This window comes from Mercurialis annua, linkage group LG4 (genome assembly GCF_937616625.2).
Source record: "Mercurialis annua linkage group LG4, ddMerAnnu1.2, whole genome shotgun sequence".
In the NCBI taxonomy this organism is placed as follows: domain Eukaryota; kingdom Viridiplantae; phylum Streptophyta; class Magnoliopsida; order Malpighiales; family Euphorbiaceae; genus Mercurialis; species Mercurialis annua.
In genome coordinates, this window is record NC_065573.1 from 18742174 (window position 1) to 18765480 (window position 23307).

The 23307-nt window shown below is 34.2% G+C and overlaps 2 protein-coding genes across 2 annotated transcripts; both read right to left on the bottom strand.

The window, feature by feature from the left end:
- Window positions 1–9264: 9264 nt before the first annotated feature.
- LOC126678391 (zinc finger BED domain-containing protein RICESLEEPER 2-like) lies at window positions 9265–10603 on the bottom strand. Its single transcript, XM_050373289.1, has 2 exons — window positions 9671–10603; window positions 9265–9561 (listed from the first exon to the last, which is right to left on the bottom strand). The coding sequence occupies exons 1-2, from the start codon at window positions 10601–10603 to the stop codon at window positions 9265–9267; spliced, it is 1230 nt and encodes a 409-aa protein (XP_050229246.1).
- A 22-nt stretch (window positions 10604–10625) lies between these two features.
- LOC126678392 (zinc finger BED domain-containing protein DAYSLEEPER-like) lies at window positions 10626–11104 on the bottom strand. Its single transcript, XM_050373290.1, has 2 exons — window positions 11090–11104; window positions 10626–11018 (listed from the first exon to the last, which is right to left on the bottom strand). Exons 1-2 carry the CDS (start codon window positions 11102–11104, stop codon window positions 10626–10628), a joined length of 408 nt encoding a protein of 135 aa, XP_050229247.1.
- Between the last annotated feature and the right edge of the window lie 12203 nt (window positions 11105–23307).

Consider the following 23307-nt stretch of genomic DNA (forward strand, 5'->3'; position numbering starts at 1 on the left):
GCTACTTCATCTATAATATATGAAAATATCCAATAGTTAATAATCGGCCTAATACCTTAAAAACTCCTGACCGTTTAGCCCTTTTTTAATCATAACCCGACGTTAAAAAATTACTAATCATATCCTATTTTGCATATTCGGGTTTCAGTTGCACCCTAAATTGAAAATTTTAAATGATTTTATTACTATAAGAATGAAAATATTCAAACAACTAAATTTAAGGGTATTATATATTCTTTTCTACTTTAACAAATTCAAACAAGTTTTTTAATAAGAAAAAAAAATTCATATTCCTAAATAAGAATTTAATTAGACATATAAATAATTAATTTTTAAAATTTTATTAATAATTAAACAAATTAAAAACCGACATGTGTTGTAATGACCTATAAATTTTTAAGGTATTTGACCGTGCCACGTGTCCTAAATTACGAAATTTAAGTCAAGTATGTCGGAAATAGAAATTGAGTTATCATAGTCGGACTAAGTTTATTAAATTGATCGCGAAATAAATTTTTTTATTGGTAATTATTATTCGTTAGAGCGGGTATTAGCGAGACTAAGAAAAATATAAGAAAATTAATATAAAATAAAGTGTAGGTCCCGATCTAATAACTTTTACGCCATCGTCCGTAAAATATTTTTAAGAATTTATCGGTAAAGTTTCGTGTAAGTTCGATACTGTTTTAAAATTGGACGCAGACTTTAATTAAGGAATTGAGTTAAAGTATGAAATTGAGCTGCTTGAGCCTAATTGTACTTTAACCATTATATATAACCTTCATCATCAACTTTATTTTGAAGTTTCACAAGCCAAACTTTCATCATTTTCATAATCAATTACGACAAACCTTAGATCGTTCGTTTCTCGACCAAATTTGACGGTTTTTGTTGTAAAACGATCCTAGAACGAAAGGCTATCAAGGTAAGCTAGTCGTGTTAAGGTTTAAATGATTTAGTTTGATGGGTTTTTGGTTAGGATAGTTAGGTTACGGCGAAATCGTATCGAAGTTACGTATTTGATTCGTTTTAAGCGTTTTTCATATACTATGGATGGATTTAGATGTTGTTTTAATATCAGATACGTTCGGGAGTGTCTCAAGCATGTTGAAAATTGGATCGTGGGGCGTTTTGTGGCAGAAAGGGCTGCTGCCCTCGACCTCACGTCGCGCCAGCCAAAGGCGCGACACGAGGGTGTGCGTCGCGACGCGAAGGTCTCCTTCGCGATGGGACACACCTTGGAACGATGTTCCAAGGCTAGACTCGGACTCCCTAGGTCGTTTTTGAACCCTTCCGATGCATAGAGCTTGGACTTGATGTTTTATGAGTCAATATGAGCTTTAAGATTTCGTTTTAGCAAAGAAATGGACGTATAGTCATATCGTTTGACGGCAAGGTTTGAACGTATAGTTCGAGATTAAAGAATTAGGTTTAGTAGTAAACCTAAGGTCTATATCGAAGTGGTATAGTCGTATCATTAAGTAACGAAGAAATAAGTGAGATTAGATAGAACATAATGAGATTAGACGCGATTAGAAATCGACGAGCTACGTATATGTTTATATCTCGAGTCTAGAATGTCTATAGAGTTAGATTCTTACTCGAGTTATGTTTGTCTGTTTCCTAGTTCCGGCGATGCAACCAGCTACCGGACAAGGAGCTTGACGGGTGTCGTGTGATCAAGTTTTTCGAATAGCAAGCAGTGAGTTTATAAATGTTTACTTTTGATGTATTGAAAATGCATTGCTTTCTAAATACAAAATGTATTATATGAATTGCAAAGCATGAATTATTATCGAAATGCTTTATATGAAATGCACGCATCATTATCATGAAACCAGTATAGATCCGATGAAACATGCTTTCCTATTGGGCGGCAATAGGAACTACGTGATCACTAGTTAAGATCAAGCGATATACTTCTTTGTTGTTTGTGAATTCGATACGAGGTCAACATGGTTGAACTATCCCGCGGCCTGTATCTAACGAGTCACCATGTTGAACTATCCCGGGACTCAGATTGATTGTTGGATTTAAGTGATGGTACGATCACCATGGTTGAACTATCTCGGGACTCTATCACATGGTATGGTTGACATGGTTGAACTATCCTGTAACCTATCATCAGGATTAAGATATTAGTTTGGATTGCAAGAAAGATTCAAAGAATCGAGGGTTAAGGTTTCTGTCGGAAGTTATATTCGGATGCATATGAATGAATGATTTATAGGATTGTTTTGTTTTATAGAATACTCACTAGTAAACTATGAACTCACTCAGTTTCGACTGACCCCGTTGTTTTAAACAATTTCAGGTGAATAGTCTCTTTGACGTGACAGACTTCTATCCTCGCTTCAGAAGTCTGTTTAGAAGTATGTACAACGGAAGTGTTTATCGATATCGATGCAGTAGTCTAGTCCAAGATGTTTATATGATTTTGTCAAACGGTTTTTATGTATCTACACACTCTAATATTTTGTAATTTGAATAGTTTAATTGCGCTTTAAACCGTTTGCTTTTGATGTGCGAAACAGTGCAATGCTTGATGTGGCATTGCATTGTAAGACCCTAGTTTCTATGTATAGTTTTCATAATGTAAATGGATGATTGATATCGTGTTTCTTTTAAAAGCCTTTTTGAAAACGTTTTGCATGATTTCTATTTGATTGATCGCAAAAGGTTTATAGTGGTTTTAGAGTTGTTACGTGTTTTGGAGCTACCACTCCCATTCTCTAGCGCCGGTCTCGGCTCGAGTTTTCGGATCGTGACATGTGTCAACGTCTCTGACCTCGAATCCACCACCGCCTTCCTCGGACCTGACACTGCGAGCCCTGGACCCGCTGCCACTCGTCTTCCATGATCAAATACATATTTTCTAAAAAGAACAGATATGTAGTTGTAACAAAAAAGAACAAATACATATTTTCTAAAGGGTTAATTACATATAAAATCATCACCTTTACACGAATTTTCAAAAATAACACGACCTTTAAAACGTGTCAATTCAGGGCATCACCTTTCATTTCTTTTCAAAAACAACATGGGCACATTTTTTGATAAAATTTTGCTGACTTGGACACCCAATGAGAGTGCCACGTGTCACGCCACGTCAGCAAAAATGCCACTAAAAATGTGCCCGTGTTATTTTTGAAAAGAAATGAAAGGTGGTGCCCTGAATTGCCACGTTTTAAAGGTCGTGTTATTTTTGCAATTTCGTGTAAAGGTGGTGATTTTATATGTAATTAACCCTTTTCTAAAAAATATTTTTTTGAAATAATTCATTTAAAGTAAGTATCCATTCTAATTAATTATTTAAAAATAATAATCTTTCAAAAATAATAATCTTTTAACAAAATAATCTTTTTAAAATAGTTATTTTTGTAAAATAATTTTTTTAAATAAATCTTTTTGAAATAATAATTTTTTGAAATAAATATTTTTTTAAGTAAATATTTTTTAAATAATTATTTTTCAAATAACTATTTTTTATTTTTTTTAAATAATTATTTTCTTAAAATTATTATATTTTTTAATACTAATATTTTATTCTAAATTTAATAGTTTTATAACAATTATGACGGAATGTCAGAAATTTGTGACAACAAAAAATCTGTCACAAATTTGTGATAGAAATGTTCGTCACAAATTTGTGACGGATTTGTTCATCACAAAGTTTCTTGAAGGATTTATGACAAAATTTGTCATCACATATATAAAATCTTTCACTAATCCATCACAAATTTCTGACGGATAAATTTTTGTTACTAAAACCAGTGTTTTTAGTAGTAATAGATTATTAAATGGGGTAAAAAGTAAGTCATAATCTAATAATGTGTGTTAGGGAAAATTCTAGCACACCTCTATAGAAACCACTTTATGTTAAAAAGTAAGGGAGGCAATAAATTAATTGTATTATTTAAGAGAAAAGAGTTAGCAAAATAAGTTAGATTTCAAAAAAACATAAAAATCAAACCTACAATTAAATAAAATCATCTACTATTCAACTAGAAAATCATTAAACCTTGGGATATAGGTCATATATATACATCTAACATCTACGCAAAGGATCACGTATGCCCTCATTGCTCGGAAAGGTGCAAATAGGCGACTAACGTTTTTAAGTGGGCTTTTTTAGGATATCAGATCGAACACTGTTAGGGGTATTGTGAGTGGAATGGGGGTCGGGTTTGTCCATTCTTATGGGAAAGCTTCATAGTTTAGTTTGAAAAAACGAGTTGATACCTTACTTAGCTAGAAAAATATTGTTTCTACCGACTAGACAATCTCATGAGACTATGGATGAGATTCTTGCATCAGACCAAAAGATCTGGGTTCGCAACACAACCAACTCTTGTACTTGACTTATTGATTTTATCAATTTATCATATTATCCCAAATAGAAATAATCATCTTATCAAAGCATGAAGTCCAAAAATAGGATACTGGAAACTAAATGACTGAAAAATAAATAGCTGAAAAGATAAGTGCATAAATATGAACATGCATTACATTTAACACTCACGTATGACTCGATCTAGACTAACATGGTGAACAAAAAGCAAATACTCCTAAACAAATATCTAACCCTGGCGTTTCTAACACATAACAGATAAAAGTGGATTTTAATCCAACTACATGCATAAAGTCTAAATCAGATGTAAAAGTGAGACTGATTTTTGATTTTACCGTCTTAAATGTCTATACAACCACTAATTACAATTTTCATGATAGTTCTATGATTTCTATGTGATTTGTTGGAACTAAATTAATATGATTATCTGAGTAAGTCTTGTTGGGTCCGGCAATAGCTTAGGGGGGGGGGGGGGTGAATTGAGACTTTAAAAACTCTTTCGAAATATTACTATACTAAAATACTTAACAAGATGGTTGATTCGAAACCTTTCAAAAGCTAATCAAATATAAGCTAACTAAAATCTTTTAGTAAACTGTTTCGATTAACTCTTTAGCAAGTTAATTGTCAAAGCTAATAGACCTTGTAAAGTATTTTCGAGTAATGGTATAAAATATTTAAAGTCTTTAGGAAAATTCTTTTGTAAAACAGTAAGCTAGTAAAATAGTGAGCTAATGAAACAGTAAGATAATAAAGGAGTATTGAAAGCATAAGGAAAGAGCACCAGGTTTATAGTGGTTCGGCAACCTGCCCACATCCACTCCTTAAGAAACTCATCCTTAAGTATTTAACTTGCACTTCAATCTCTATTGCGGGCTAGAGATAAGCCTTTAAAGGATACAACTCTAGTTCTACCCAAAACCTAGTCTGCTTCTCTTCCCACTGGTTTTCAATAGCATCATCAAACTAATAGGTTCACAACCCTAGTTTTACCCAAAACCAATCTGCTCCCCAACCACAGGTTTTCACAACTTCAGTTTTACCCAAAACGAATCTGCCCCCCGAAGCACTGATTTTCGTTAGCTCCAGCAACTAACAGGTTACATATTACTCTTCACCTGAAACTAATCTGCTCCCTGAATCATTGGTTTAATATGTTGTCTTGTGTGTTTGACCCGAGATGAGTATTAATATGTTTGTCTTGTGTGTTTGTGTGTTTGACCCGACGAGTTGTCAAGCAGTCAGACCAGGACTCAGGGGAGTCTGTCACACATATGACAGGGCTAAGTAGTAATTTAACAGTACTATGAGTTTACATGTTTACTTTTGAATATCAGTACTCAACTGTTTTAAATCCATAATCACAGTAGTATAAACTTAGCCAAGAGAGATCCACTGGAACGAGCTACCTATTGGGTAGTAATAGGGCTGCGTGATCACCGGTACTGATTCTAGATGTACTTCTGTTGAGGTATAGAGGTATGTTTGTCGTTGTTAAGTCATTGGGAACGAGGATGCTCTGACTTAATGGATAAATCCTGAGACAACAGTAATACGGTTATGGTCGCGGGTAAAGCCACGATGGCAGCTTCATGATTACAGTCCAGGTACCAGAGATATTGAATTGGACGGCAATGATTCAGTTCACGGTCTTTATTATGTAGTCTGTAAGCTCATGATGTGAGTATGTCTGTTAGGATATTTGTGGACTAGGGTTTCATATCGATCGAAAAATTGGTAATATATATATATATATATATATATATATATATATATATATATATATATATATATATATATATATATATATTATGCGATTTCAGTATGTAACTATTAACCTATTTACTCACTCATAAATATTTATATTTCTAACCCCGTTGTTGTTTCCCATTTTTAGGTGATTAGCTTTTGGGGCTCAGTCGAGTTTTCACGTTCCTGCTTCAAGGAAGCTCTTCTTTTGGTGTTGTACATATGATTTTGTACTCTTAGTATGCTGCAATATTGTAAGTTTGATATGCCAGCAACTGTGTCACTAGTCCTTTGTTCATATACTCTGATAAGATCTAGTACGCGTGGATATACCTTTTTGGTGGCTGCATAATGGCATTGTGTATATAGTTACTGAGTCGGCCTCGTGTTTTTGATGTTTCAAAAACAGTATGTTTTATATACGCCAACTATGAGTAACCGGTCCGCTGTGTATATTTTAATATATTTAATACTACCGTTTTGAGACGAAAAGGTGTCTTCAAATATTGTATTAAACATATTAACTCTTGAAAAGAATGGCGTATGGTCTAGAACATGGCTGCCTATATGTTAAGGCAAACGAGATATAAGTCCCTGCTTTACAGTGGTACCACGCCTGGTTTTCAGAAGGAAGCGAGGGTTGAGATAATGCAGTTATCTAACCAGTAAATCTAAAATCTTATTTCACTTATATGTATATTTCAGAAATGTGTTTGCGTTAAACGAGAAAGGTTTTAACGGTATTTTCTGAAAACGGATCGTACATGAGATACGATCTTGTAATATATTTCAAAATATTTCTAGTGGTTCTAGGCTTCCTATGGGTTTTGAAACGACCATTCTTATTCCCTAGCGCCGGTCGTGACCTGATTTAGGGTGGAAATTGGGTCGTGACAGTTGCTGACATGGCGTGAATATTCTGACTAGGACTATTATGGAAAATTACATAAAATCCATCAACTAATTACATGGGTAACAATTTAACGGGGAGCGGTTTCGAACCCGAATGAGCTCGTAAATGAGAAAACAGGACTATGGGTTTAAATCGAAGATCTAAGAAAGCTGATGCACAGAGACACCACAATGCCACTCCACACCAGTTTCGAGTCCAGAACTGCAAAATTTGCTCGAGTTTTGTTTTCATCAAGAAACGTTCCAAAACACAAAAAAATACATATGAGTTCCTGGAGATTAAAATATACCAAAATAAAATGTTTACAACAATTAAAACATCCCAAACATGGATTTAGATGTGAAAATAATGAAAATCAAGGCAAATCATGGTAATTTACTCAAGAACATAAAAAATACCAATCATGCATCCTAATGAATAAGATTCAAAACAGCATGCATAGATGACAGTAAATATGTGATAGGAATTGAATAGGGTCCTCATAAGTACCGCTTTGAATCATGGGGTCGGTTTTCAGAGACCTAGATATAAAATCCAACTTATATCGTTATTGCAGCAGTTCATTCTTGAAGAATAGAAGCGCAAGAGCCTTATTGATTTTTGGTGGTTGGAAATTGTGCGTGTGTGGTGGCTTGATATAGGGTTTTTGTTACTAAGATCTAGGTTTTATCTTTAATTATGTGTGCCACCACCTTTAAGGTGCGTTAAGGTTGTATTTATAAAAGTAGATTAGGGTTATAGATAGGTGTTTTGGTTAGGTTGAATTTCTATTTTTAGGTTAATTATCACTAAATTCGGAATAAAAAATACATGCCATGAAAAAAGAGCCAAAAAGGCTGTTTTGGTCACTAAGGTTAGATTTTAGACCATTTAATTTGTCAAACCTACAAATCAGCCCATAAACGTCTAAGGTATTGTAATTGGTTCGAAATCTTATACTTCTATCACAATGTGTTTCGATTTTTATGGGTTATCTGCAACCATTAAGCTTCATTCCTTCAGATTTGTCGATGCGCATCGATTTAGTCCGTTTGAATTCTAACAAGCAAATCACTTCACTCAGACGATTGTCTCTAAGAATCATCATCGGACGCTTCACTCTCTTATCACTTTTCTATATATCCGGAAAAGAGGTGTCTACAACGTCAAACTATTATTTTGTGTATATATGAACCAATGGTTTTATTTTAAGTTTTGTTTACTTTTGGTTCACTTCAATTTTGTATCAATGTTTTTATATCTAATATTGAAATTCAATCAAATTGGTTTTTAAAATTTTAAACCAAATTGACCTGAATTTGTTTTTCTAATTCAATTATAAATATTTATTTTAAACTTAATTAAATAAATTATTATAAATTTGAATTTAATTTAGATAATAAATTTATAATTATAAGTAACATAATGTTTTTTTAGTAATTTTATATCAAATTGAGTTTACGTGACACGTCATAATTTCTCTTATATCAATAACGATTATTAAATTTTACTGTCATTAAATTTAAACTCGAATAAATTTGATTCAAGTATAGCTGCTTGGAATTTGGACGAATTCTCTTTTATATTGAGACTGTGTATAGGGTGCATTTAGACCTGCAATTCGTGTCTACGGGTTATAAACGGGTCATACACGTTTAGACACGAACACGATTGACCTAAACCCAAACACGACACGATTAATAATCGTGTTTCATATATAAAACCCAAAAACGGCACGTTAATAATGCGGGTTACACGAAACGACACGAGTAAACACGATTAATTAAACGTGTTTCGTAGTTAACCTGTTTAACATAACACGACACATATAAACACGTTTAACAAAATGTATTATAAAATCAACCTGTTTAACATACACGTTTAGACCCATTTAACATACACACTTATACCCGTTTGATAACCTAAATAACATCACTGCAGTACAATAGATTAAAGTCTTAACAAAGTTTCAACAGTTAAATTACATGACAACTAACAACAACATAATATCATGTTCAATTCAAGAACAACAATCAACAAAAATATCTTGTCCACTTTAAGAATCACAATTAATTGAAGAAGCTTGAGTTGATGGTAAAGAGTCCTCGTCTTTGTTGAGATTTAATTGCAATATATCTTTCGTAATCTCTAATAACTCATCTTCAACCGTATTTACATATAAATAGATAAGTATATAAATTAGTAATATATTGTACTAAAAACTTAAAAATACAATTACTAAAATAATAAAATTACCAATTTTGCCATAAATTCAATCACGTGTACAAATGAGTGCCTCCACAGTTTGAGGTTTGAGTGAACTTCGGTATTGATCAAGAACTTGGCCACCAATGCTAAAAGAAGACTCGGAAGCAACAATAGTGATTGGGATGCTCAACACATCACGAGGCATATGAGAAAGTTCAGGATAATAGAATTGATTAGCCTTCCAAAATGCTAAAACATCAATGTTTGCGGTTCTTTCAACCTTTTTCTCGTCAAGATATTGCTCCAATTGTGACTTTTTTCTAGCACCACCAAATTCTTCACTTTCAAAGGTATCAAATTCCTTTTATGCAAACAATAAATCAGCTAAGTAAAGAGAATACAAATTCTTAAAAAACATGTAACACATAAAACAACAAATCAGTTTTAAATAAAGAAATTTAAGAGCTTACCTTAAAAACATATCTGGAATCATCAATTAATTCTTGACCGTTTGAGCCATTTCCATTTAAGCGAGATGGAGCTCTTGAAGAATACTCTTCGAAAAGTGAAAATAAGCTATCTTTTACATTTCGAAATTGACTTGAGTGTAATCCATACAACTTCTTATACCCCCAATCAACAAATTGAATCGTATATCTAGGATCCAATATCACCGTAATGGCCAAAGTCGTATTAAAATCAGCCCAATACTTCTCAAATTTAGTCATCATGTTAACTGCCATTTCCTTCAAATATTCATCATTTGAATCCATTTTTTCTTTCAAGCTTAAGTATGCCATAAAAATTCGAGGAAAATACAAGCTTGCGGTTGGATATTTTGACCCCGAAAAGGCACAGGTGATATCATAAAAGTCATCCAAAAATTTACTAATCTTTTCAATCTTTTCCCATTCAATTGGAGAAGGACAACTCTTGTAATTAGAATCACTTAATTCTAAGTGACAAAAGGCACGCCGATAAAATAAAGCACTTTGAAGCATCAAAAATGTTGAGTTCCACCTAGTTGGAACATCTTGTCTTAGACCTCTTTTTGCATTCATAGACAAAAAATTCACACAATCTAAGAATTTTTGTTTTCTTCCTTGAGACCCTTTGACATACTTAACACTTTCCCTAACTTTTTGAACCGAGCGATCAATATTTCTTAAACCATCTTGAAGAATAAAATTAAGCACATGAGCACAACACCTAAGATGAAAAAAATCACCACTGCACAAGAGTGACTTCTTAACATTTAATTGATCTCTAAATTGACTAACAAAAGCATCATTAGCAGAGGCATTATCTAATGTAACTGAAAACAACTTATTCTCTATTCCCCAGTCTGTTAGAATACTAAATATTTTCTCTATCAAAGCTACACCACTATGTGGAGGTGGCATATATGAGAAACATAACTCTTTTTTATAAAATCCAATCTTTGTTCACAAAATGTACAATGATGCACAAATACCCATCAGTAACATTAGAAGTCCACAAATTAGCCATCAAACAAACCCTACCAGATAATTCAGCAAACATATTTTTTAAATTATCCTTTTCATACTTATACATCTTCATCAAATCAGCTTTAACAGTATTCTTTGATATCAAAACAACTTCTGGACAAAAATAAGAAAATAAAGCTCTAAGACCCTTATACTCAACAAATGATAACGGCAAATTATGCATCACAATGGCAGCCACAAGCATCTGACGAAAATTTTCAACATCAAATTTTAAAGACTTGAGTTTCATATCAACCCCAACAATCATTTGACCAATATCACGATTAACTCTACCCGGACAATTATTAATCTGCCTTTTCAGATTACCCGTTCTGTATCTACTATCACACTTAAAAATAGACGCACAATGTTTACACTTACATCTTGCTGCTCCATCGTTGTTTTTGTCGGCAAACGATCCAAGTAATCCTAAACTGAAGAGGTCAGCCTTCTCTTCCTCTTCCCTTTTTCTTTTGAAGTAACAGGTTCTTCAAACTCTGAAATTTCCACCACATCGTCATCTTGCATCTACAGAAATTGTATTTGACTCTAAGTTAACATGAATGCCTTCTGAATCTATCTAAAAAAATATCAATAAGTTAGTTCAATAAATATAATATAGACTTAAAAATGGCTTGACAGCTAACACTATTTCTCAACAAGCTAATACAATACTAACATCCACATCCCACAAATAATAAACCCATTATATTTCTTTAAATGGCTGCACAAGACAAAATTATGAGTCATGTGTTTACATATACTTTAAAAATAGTATACAGACATCATAATTTCCTCTAGCAACTCTTAATTTTGACAAAAAAAACTAAAATAAGAAAAAAAAATCAAATAATAAAGCAGCAAGTCCTAATTTTACAGTGTTATATTCGAATTAAAAAAAATTGCTTAAAAAATATACTTACCTGTAAAATTGCCACTCCTTGTCTCTTTGTTGCAAATCTTAAAAAATAAATAACGAAATTAGTATAATGTATGAAAAGGAATGGATGAGAGGCTGAGATGTGAAGAGAAGAAGATGAGATTAGGGTTGGTTAAGAGAATAAGAAGATTAGGTCAAGAAGATGGAGGCGGCACACAAAATAGAGAGAACATGTATAAGTGAGATGAAAGATTTTTAGGGTTAATTTTATTATTTCTTTTAATATTTGCTTTAGCAAAAAATTAAAAATTAAATAAATAAGTAATATTGACATGTCAAATTATATGGGTTTTAACATTATATATGGATCATATTAAATGGGTTAACACGATTATACTGATAAGGGATAAGATTGGTTATGGTTTTGAGTTTCAAAATTCCCTCAGTTACAGCTAATGTATATATCCAGATATAGTGCATGTATATTTTCTGTTAAGATATCCTTGTATTTGCAGTAGAGTCTAAAACTCTAACTGCCATTATATATAGCTTGTAACACTTCACTCAAATAATATTATTGAGTTCTGCCATTCTTTACATGGTATCGGAGCATTCATAAGGTTTTAATACCAGTTTTTTTTTCCTCTCTCAATGGCATTAAACCAAAACCAAATTGTTCCAATTTCTGCTACAAATCACCTGCCAAATGCTAATATTACAACCCAACTTCCTATCAAGTTAAATACGACCAATTATCTCCTATGGCAAGCACAACTTATGCCTCTTCTTCGTAGTTATGAGTTGGATAGTCATATTGATGACTCAATTTCTCCTCCTGATATTTTAACAGCTGATAATCAACCCAACCCTGCTTATCGTTTATGGTATAAGCAAGATCAGCTGGTTCTAACATGGATTATTGGATCTATTTCTGAAAATTTCCTACCTCAAATTGTGAATGTTTCTCGTGCTTCTCAAGCATGGCAAAAGCTTGCAACAGCTTATTCCTCTGGATCTAAAGCGCAGATTCGTAATATTAAAGCTAATTTCTATCGGCTTCACAAAGATTCAGCCGAAACTATTGCTTCTTACATTCAACGGGCAAAGACGATGTTTGATCAATTATTAGCTTTGGGATCTTCTGTTCATGAAGATGATTTGGTACAAGTTATCACTAATGGTCTTGATTCCAGTTATAGACCTTTCATTCGTTCACTAGAGAATCGTTTGGATTCTGTGGGCTTTGATGACTTATATGGATTATTGCTTAGTGAGGAAGCAAGCTTACAAACGGAGGCAACCATGAATACTATACCTACTGCTTTTTATTCGACCAATTCGAATTTTCATGGCAGAAATCAGCCTTCTTTTCGTGGTAGAGGAGGACGAACAAGGGGACGCGGTCGTACCCACTATTCTGCTAATCCATCTCGCAATTTCCAACATCATTTTTCCCCTCATGTGCCAAATACCGACTCTCACAATACTGGTCAGAATTCATCTTTTGATCCTTTGTCGGTCACTTGTTTTAATTGTTATGGAGCTGGTCATTATGCAAATAAATGTTCTTCACCAAAAATCAAGAGAGATACTCGCCATTTTCACAACAGTCCCTCGTCCAATATTGCTGCAGCCTCCACTCCCAACTCTTCTCAATCATGGATTATGGATACCGGTGCAACACATCATTTAACTTCTGATTTGAATAATCTCTCTTTACCTGCTGAATACACAGGTCCTGATGGCATTAAAATTGGTGATGGTAAATCTCTTCCTATTACTCATACTAGTAACTCTAAATTTCATTCCAATAATTTTGTCTTCTCATTACATGATATTCTTCGTGCTCCTGACATTTGTGATAATTTACTTTCTGTTTCTTCCTTTACTAATACTAATCAGGTTTCTATTGAATTTTTTCCTACTTATTTTGAGATAAAGGATATCCGCACGAAGAAAGTGTTGCTTTCAGGCCCGAATAATGGTGGTCTTTATTCCATGTCTCTTGCTCCAACTGCTGGTTCAGCGTTTCATAAACAGGCATTAAAATGTTCTTTGTCCACTTGGCACAATCGGCTGGCACATGCTTCTATTCGTACTGTTCATCAAATATTGCATCAATCTCAAATTTCAGCTCTTAATAAAGATGTTAATTTATGTCATGCTTGTTGTGTAAGCAAAAGTCATAAATTACCTTTCTCTGTTTCTAATTTTCGTAGTACAGGCCCGTTAGATCTTATTAGTTCCGATGTTTGGGGCCCATCCCCTGTACCTTCTGTTGATGGTTTCCGCTATTATGTGTTATTTCATGACCATTTTAGCAAGTATTGTTGGATCTATTATTTGAGAAATAAATCTGATGTTCTTTCCACTTTCATTAAATTTCGTCATATTGTAGAGAAATTTTTTGATCGTTCAATTAAAATTTTCCATAGTGATTTAGGTGGTGAATTTATTGCGCTTAACTCTTATCTTGCTGAAAATGGTATTACGTTTCGTACTGCTTGTCCAAAAACTCCTGAACAAAATGGTCATGTTGAACGCAAACACCGACACGTAGTTGAAACTGGACTCTCTTTGCTTAATCATTCAAATGTTCCCACCAAATATTGGAATTATGCTTTTGACACTGCAATTTATGTCATTAACAGATTACCAACACCAACTTTACAAAACAAATCACCATTTGAGTTCTGTTTAACTCCATGCCTAAATACGCCGATCTTCGTGTTTTTGGTTGCCTGTGTTATCCTTGGTTACGTCCGTATGCAAATAATAAATTGTCTCCTAGATCCAAATCTTGTGTGTTTCTTGGTTACAGTAAGTTACATAAAGGTTATATTTGTCTTGATTTATCATCCAATAAATTACTGACATCTAGACATGTTATATTTTCTGAGCAGGAATTTCCTTTTAAGGTTAATGATGTGTTGCATGGTGTGCTGAATCCTGATAAAACTCCAGCTACAATTTTGGTCCCTTCTAGCTTACCATCTACTGCTTATCCAAATCCTGTGGTAATTGGCTCAACTGTTCCTATTAATTCGCATAACAATTTGAATTCGAATACACTATCTCCAGCTCATACAAATCCCTCTCCAAATCCCTCTAATTTAAAGTTATCAAATCATGATAATTTAAATTTAGAAACTTCTTCCTTATCCCATCAAAGATCTTCACAACAAACTCCCATCACATTTCCTAATCCCACGTCAACTTCCAATGTTAATCTAGAAGTTGATTTAACCACTTATCCTACAAACTTGGCAAACACTATCTCTCATCCTTACAATACACGCTCCAAAACTGGATCTCTAAAGCCACGCAGTTTTCTTGCTTCTTCTATTCCAGAAACTGAACCTTCATGTTTCACCAAAGCTATTAAATTTCCTCACTGGAAATCAGCCATGCAAGATGAAATAAACGCTCTCTCTTCCAATAACACATGGGTTCTTGTTCCTCCTCACCCATCTCATAATGTGATTGGAAACAAGTGGGTTTTTCGAATTAAACGGAAACCTGATGGTAGCATTGATCGCTACAAAGCTCGATTAGTTGCGAAAGGATTTCACCAACGCCCGGGTATTGATTTCACTGACACTTATAGCCCGGTTATTCGACCGGCTACTGTTCGTCTCATATTGTCAATTGCCGTATCCAATAATTGGCCAGTGAAACAACTTGACGTTTCAAATGCTTTCCTTCATGGCCACCTTGATGAGGTTGTCTTTATGTCTCAGCCACCGGGCTTCATTGATAGGTCCAAACCACATCATGTCTGTAAACTTGAAAAATCCTTATACGGTCTCAAACAAGCACCTCGTCAATGGTACAAAAGACTATCTTCTGCACTTGTTAGTCTTGGCTTTGAAGGATCTAAAACAGACAGTTCGTTGTACTTCATCTTGAAGAATGGTGTTCAAATTTTTTGTCTTGTTTATGTTGATGACATAATTCTTACGGGAAATGACACATCTCTCATTACTTCTATTATTGCATCACTTGGCAGTAGTTTTGCGATTAAAGATCTTGGAATTCTCCATTACTTCCTTGGTGTTGAAGCTTCTTGGGATAGTTATGGTTTACACTTGACTCAACAGAAATATATTTGAGAATTGCTTCAAAAGGCTCGAATGGATACAGCTAATGGTATTTCAACTCCTGCGGATCCTAAGAATACTCTTTCACTCAATGTTGGGGAACCATTTAAGGATGACTCGCTTTACAGAAGTATTGTTGGTGGCTTACAGTATTTATCACTTACACGTCCTGATATTTCATTTTCAGTGAATAAGGTATCACAGTTTATGCACAAACCTTCTGATGATCACTGGTGTGCTGTGAAAAGGATTCTGCGTTATTTACAGTCTACCATTAGTCATGGTCTTACTCTTCGGAAATCACTGTCCACTCAGATTTCAGCATACAGTGATAGTGATTGGGCGAGTTCCCTTGATGATCGTCGCTCTACGACTGGTTTTTGTATTTACTATGGTTCAAATTTAATCACCTGGGGATCTCGAAAGCAAAGAATGGTTGCTAAATCTTCCACTGAAGCTGAATACAGGGCACTTTCTACCACTGTTTCAGAACTCAAATGAATTCTTTCTATTCTACAAGAGTTATCTCTTCCTGTTGGCAAGTGTCCAATCTTGTGGTGTGATAATTTAAGTGCGACGTATCTCACTACTACGCCTATTTTTCACTCTCGCTCAAAACACCTTGAAATCGATTATCATTATGTACGGGAACAAGTTGCAAACAAATCGGTTCAAGTTCAATTCATCAAGTCAGAATTACAGATTGCCGATGTACTCACAAAGCCTTTGTCGAAGTCTCGGTTTACTGTTCTTCGTGACAAGCTGAACGTCGTTCCATCCCGAGTTCAGCTTGCGGGGAGGTGATAAGGGATAAGATTGGTTATGGTTTTGAGTTTCAAAATTCCCTCAGTTACAGCTAATGTATATATCCAGATATAGTGCATGTATATTTTTCTGTTAAGATATCCTTATATTTGCAGTAGAGTCTAAAACTCTAACTGCCATTATATATAGCTTGTAACACTTCACTCAAATAATATTATTGAGTTCTGCCATTCTTTACATATACACGTTTAATTAAACGTTTCTGATCGTGTCTAAACAGGTTATGCGGGTTTTACCTGTTTAGACACGAAATTAAACGTGTTGACCCGTTTATGACCCAAACCTGTTTACATCAAACCCAAACCCGTTTAATTTCGTGTCGTGTCGTATCATTTAATCGTGTCGTGTCTAAAATTGCCAAGTCTAGGGTGCATTGTGTGTTCTTTTCCATGTGATTATTCCCTTGACATTTGTCAGTAAGGAATCTACTCTACTTATATGTTCTTTTTTATGGGATTTTCTTTTACAGTTCTTGCTTTCCTTGCACGATTTTGCATTTTGGTCCACCAAGTAAGTTCTTATTTCTGGAACTGTTTATTGTGGTGGAAACAAGTTAGAATAAAGAACGTTGTGGTATGTGGAAAGGGACAAATTCATAGGAACATGGATACGTCATTGCTATCACATTTAGAAAAATAGTTTGCAACACGATAAAATTACATGAAGTTGATTGGTTGATTTATGGGACAAATAATTAAAAAGCATTTATAAATGGGAATCTATGTATTTCTTGTAACTTGTATTTTTCATTTTAATGAAGTGTCTAAATTTTCATAGTCCAGACTATTGCTACTTGTGTAAAATCATGTTGTTTCTTATAATTGAAATATTTATTTTATTTTCTCCTATAGATATTACTTGATGTTATTTTCAACATGGTTTCTTCTCTCTGCAAAAGAAGCAATCGGTAAAGATCACCTAGGAAGGACTTAGGATTTGGTTAGACATCTATGTGTTTTATCCTTTGAAATTGATTCTAAATTCTTCTAATCTCCTGCTTACTTTTAATTTATCCTTTAAGATTTGATGCAGGTATTTAGGGAGTATATCTGATAAATAAAGAATTTATCACCTTAGATTGTATATGGGAGATCGATAAATTTGTTTTGCTTGATACAACACATAACATTGAGGTGAAGAATTAAGATGGGGATCTCAGAGAAGATTTTAGTGAAAGTTCAGACATGCGGTATACGAGTATTGATTCATTTCTTGGAGGTGAGAATAAATGAGGCAGTTTCCTCTTTTATGCTTCGAATTTCCTCGATCCAAATTATCACATGTGCACTTGGGAATAAAAATAAGAAATTTACCCCCAATTGTTTTTGATTTCATTATTTTATTGGCAAAATAAATTTTTAAGTATTTGTTAAGTATTGGAAAACAGTCTTGGTCATGAATTTTAAGCTGCATCTTTTCCATAATTTTTTCTATAGTTGCACTCGTTTTCTTAGCTCTTAAACTCGTTTATATAAGTTTCAAATGAAAAACTTTATTGTTTTATCATTTAATGTTTTGTTTGTTTCCATACGATAGGACTGGAATGACTGCTTAAATGGTAGACTTGTAGTGTTATGTTTTCTTATGTGACCTTTATTAAGAACTATAAAGCTAGGTGAAATTTTCTCATCAGATTGCATTTTTTAGTACATTTAAGTTACGCAGATGCAGTAATGACGATAGTGAGAGATCAACGCCTTCTTTAATTGGGTTTCGCTCTTTGTTCATGCATTTTAGTGGTTTTGACTTGACTTAATTTTTTTTTTTGTCGGAATACTTAATACACTATTTTCTCTTTTATAAGATGATTCTCAAATTACGAAGCTGAATGAGGATAATAACACTATCAGAGAAGCTTATAGTTAGTTAAAGGAAGAAAAAATAGATATATTTACATGCCATTCATCCGAAATGGAAACAACGAGGAAGTTAAGGTCGCATTGAATTGGATGGTAATAGCTTTGATCTACAAACTACAGAAGCAAAAATTCCTCCTGAAGATGACGTTCTAGCAACATCAAGTTCATCTCCTAGCTCAAAAACTTTGACTCTTAAGTCCGGTGTTGGCATTTCTTTCCGTTAAAAGACATGTACCCTCTACAACAGGATTCATATTAGTTAAGAGACTAGCAACTTCAAACTCAAACATAACAAATCTTGATTCTGAAGAAGGTAAAAGAGATAGTAGCAAAAATCAGAATCCATTTTTCAATTTGCTCACAGGAGGACATTTTAAAGAAAGCATGTTTTGATTTATGGATCATAGACACTAGTTTCTACTCGTTTTGGGGATTTACTTGCCATATCTGCAAAAAATAAATGTTGTGGCACTGCCCGATAGTTTGAAAGTTTTTACTTCATAAATTAAATATAAAAATAAATGATGCTAGCTAAAATAACTAATAAATTCTTCATGCTCTAGCAGTATAAGAAATTAATCTCAATTTTATCCAATATCTTAGTATTATTCAACAACCTGCAAATGAATTTACACATTGAAATTTATCTCGCTCAAGTTAATGGTAATTATTTTAGTATAGCACTATGTTATGAAGCGTAAGTAATAAAATTTGGAAAGTTATTATATCAATTTATCATTTTGTTTTTTCTTCATTGACACTTCTCTTCCTCTCCTCTACATATGATCTCCAGGTTTAGATTTTCATAGATGTTTATTTTATGTAGCTTATGCTTTGCCGCTATTCGGTTTTGTTTTAGTTTAATTTGCAAATTAAATTATATGCATGTGTTTGTGAATGGGAGATTATATTTCTTTTACCCATATGATAGTTTGGTACAATTAATTTTAACTTCAAAACAAATTGAAAATCTAAGAAAAAAAATTAGTTATTTAATTCAATTCAAATGCATAGTTGATGATTGCACGATGCGACTATATCTGCCTATACGATTCATCTTCAATCTTGTGCTTAGGAATGAGCACAAAACCGATGATCGGCTGAGGAATATTTTGTCTACTTGGTTTGGTGAATAACTTTGAATGGCTTCTTATTTAGTTTTTGTTTAGCTTACCTTTATAAAGTAATCTCTTATTATGAGTGGAGCGGGGTTCGGGGGTCGCTCGCCCAAGGCTTATGGATGACTTCTCAATCTGGAAATGAGTTTGAAAAATGGAGTCGCCACCTAGTTCAATTAGGAAATGCCTTTTAACCGACTAGGTAACCTTACTCGCTTATGGAAAAGATTACCGTGCATCAGACCAAAGACTAGGGTTCGTGGACTTCTTATTTGCTACCGGCGTTATTTACTGGACACATTCGTTTTTATTCTCATCTCAACAGTATATGCAGTTTATGGGATATGACAGCTGTAAATAAACAAGTATGAAAGAGTGTAACAGGTTTGACGCGCATATGACTCGATCTGGACTGGCATTTGAAGCAAGTAGCAGGTACTCCTAAACATACATCTAACCTTAGAGGTTTCTAGAAAATATCAAAAGTTTGGCTGGTCTGGATATGTTACATGCACAAAGCCTAAACCGGATGTAAACGTTCGATTGATTGATTTTATTAGCGAGTCATGAAAAACCTATACAACCATTACTACTTTTTTATGGTAGTCCTAAGATGTCTAAGTGACTGGCTGAAGTTGCATTATTTGGCTAATTTTATGTGATTAGTCCTTTAACCAATTAATATTCGATTTGGCATGCTTTTGGAAAGCGGTAAACATTGCAAACTGACCCATGTACAGTTGTTATACATGCAAGGTTAGAGATACTTTTAAACCTCGTTAACTTTTTAAGTGCCTGGCACTCGCGCGGATTTTGACCATCAGTCTGGTCGGAACGGGCTTTCGGTCAGATCACGAGAGTTGTGTGTCTCGTCGATTCGATTCTACTGGTTCAATCTGAAGTTGATTCGAAGTTTGGGTTAGCTCAGAATCGGCGCTGTAAGTTGCTGATTTGTTAGGCCTTGGGCTCGTGGGCCCGGTTTTTACACTATATTACATTATTGGACTTCTGAGTCCGTTTTACATCGGTTATGGCCCGTTACATTACAGAATATTAAACTACATTGAATTATCTAAGTCTGGGTTCAAACTGGGCCTAATTCCGAGTTTGAACGAGCTTGGAAATGCGTTTGGAAGTCTGGATCGAGTCTGAAAGGATCTAGAAGCGATTCTGGAAGGCTGAGAAAGCGATGAGCACGGGCCAGTTTGATCTGGCGGTGCCACTTTATTCTGGAGGCGGAGGCACTGCGGGCAGCACCAGTTTCCAGTATTCGTTTTAAGCGTTTTTAGCCCGTTTTAGCTCGTTCTTGAGTCCGTTTTTCATATAACAAAAGCTCAAAACTATCACAACTAAACATGACAAAAAAATCAAACGTTCTAAATATGATAGGCAAGGAGTGTTCGGAGGTGATTTATAGCATCACAACTAACAAATTGCAGCAGTTATTGAATTGAATATATTATGGAAAATAGGCTTCTAATTAACCTAAACATGCACTCCAAGCTATTCTAGTGTCTAGATTTCTAAATTTAAACATACAAAACATATTAATTCAACTATTAACATGCTTCCTAATCAGTTTTCATGACAATCATGGAAATATTATTAAAATCAGTAGGTATGGCAAAAACATTATTTAAGCAATTTACATTAAAATAGCCTACACATGCAGTCTAAGAACATAAAAATCTAGCAATTCGAAATAAACATGGAAAAAAGTGATAGAAAGAATATTAGAGTCCTCATAGGTACCGGTCTGAGTCCTTGGCTCGTTTGCTGGTGAAGTGGATGCAGAATCCAGCTTCAAATCTGTACAAGGCTTGCGTTCTTAGAGAATCAAAGCGTATTTAGGTGTTTTTCTAGTCTAGAATTGAGTGATTTTGTGTGTGTGGTGTGTGTGTGAGTTCGGCGAACTAGGGGTTTTTCTAGGGTGTTGTTGAATTTTATGAGTTAGGGTTTATGTGTTTCTGGTCCGACCTCTGACTCAGCTGACCTAAGGTTGAATATATAGTGGTGAATTAGGTCCAGGTTTTAAACTGTTTAAGTGATAAGCCTTTAGGTATATGGATTAGTTAAAAACACTCATTATCTTATTAAATTCGGATTTAGGCTTGATGGCTAAGTAAAAGAGTGCTAAAAGTGAGTTTTAGTGCTTGAAATTGTTAAAAAAAAGCTAATAAGATCCTATAGGTTTGATTATGATCAATTTCAATCAGTCAAACTTGCAAATTGGCCCATAAACTTCTAAGGCATTGCAATTAGTCCAATTTCTAGACTTAGACTATAATCTCTTTGGATTTTATAGGCTGTTTGCGGCTAATTACGTTTTAACCCTCCAAGTTTAAAGCTATGCGCAGATTTCGCTCGCTTAAATTCCAATAAGCAAATCGGTAGTTCATCACTCGGACATATTTCTCTGGAAATCATCATTGGACGTTTCAGTCCTTTATCGGTTTTTACCTGTCCGGAAAATAGGTGTTTACACTTATCTACTCCTAACTCCAACTACAAGTGCATACTGTGCGAATGCGAGATTGAATTCTTATATTAGCGCATTCTACGTGCTATATTTCTATTATCATCCTTATTAATCTGTTGAGATTTAAGGCTTTATCTTTAGTTTCTACCTAGCTGTTAGCTTGCCTCTAATAATAAGGACATCATCGGATGTTTTATGAGTTCATGTTCCTAGCCAACTACTTAAGTTTCTGCCTTTACAAGATCCTTGGAAAATTCTTTTACGCAATCTTCTCTCAAAAATGTAAAATTTTCAGATTCCAAGGAAGTTTGAATTCTTTGTCTCATTCGCATGTACTTTGCGATTAGAATACATTGGTTTCACTCGCACGTACTTCACGATTAGAATTCATAGTTGCGATCATTCTTTAATAGTCTTTCATTTTGAGTAAGAGGAGCTTAAACTTTTTCAAAATATCAATTGCATAATTGCATACTTCCTTTGTGAAATGAAAATCCCAGAAGAGTATTGAATAATTTACATCCCTATAAAGTAACATTTCAAAGATTTGCTTCATTTCCTTCTTGAATTCACCATTAGCCTATCATCACTTCTAGTCACAAGTAGATCACCCATATACAATGAAACAATCGACTTCACTTTTTTATCGACTTGCTTCAGATAGAGCGTAGCCTCATTATCACTCCTATTGTACCCTTGTTAGATCAGATGGGAGTCAACTTTGAAATATAAGGCTCTTGGTGCCTGTTTCAAGCCATATGGTGCCTTTTTAAGCTTGTAAACCTTCCCTTCCTTATTCAAAACTTCATATCCTTCAGGTTGACTCACATAAATTTCCTACTGAAGTTCACCATCTAAAAAAGCTGCTGGAATTGTTTAAACAATTAATAAAATAATTAGAAAATTGTCCAAATAATATATATAAAATTGGAACAATTACCAATGAAAATAAACTTGGGACCCAAACCTTTCACATACAAATTATTGACTTGCAACTGATCAACCAACAAGTCGGGAGCAAACCTACTAAGTCAGGAAAACTCGGTAGTATACTCTTGAACAGATCGATCACCTTTAGTGAGCAATAAAAGCTTGTCTCTGAAGCCTTCATTAATAGAGAATGACAGAAAGAACTCCTTGAATCTTGCCACCAAATCTTCCCATGACAATTGACACATGGAAGATAGAACCACTCTGTGGAACCAGTCCTTCGCGGGTCCTGTCAAAGACATCTCAATCAGTACTGTAATCTGCCTGTCATCTTCTTGTAACTTCTTAGCATTCTGCTCAACCTCCTCTAGAAAGTCTAGCGCATCACCGCTACCATCAAACTCAGTT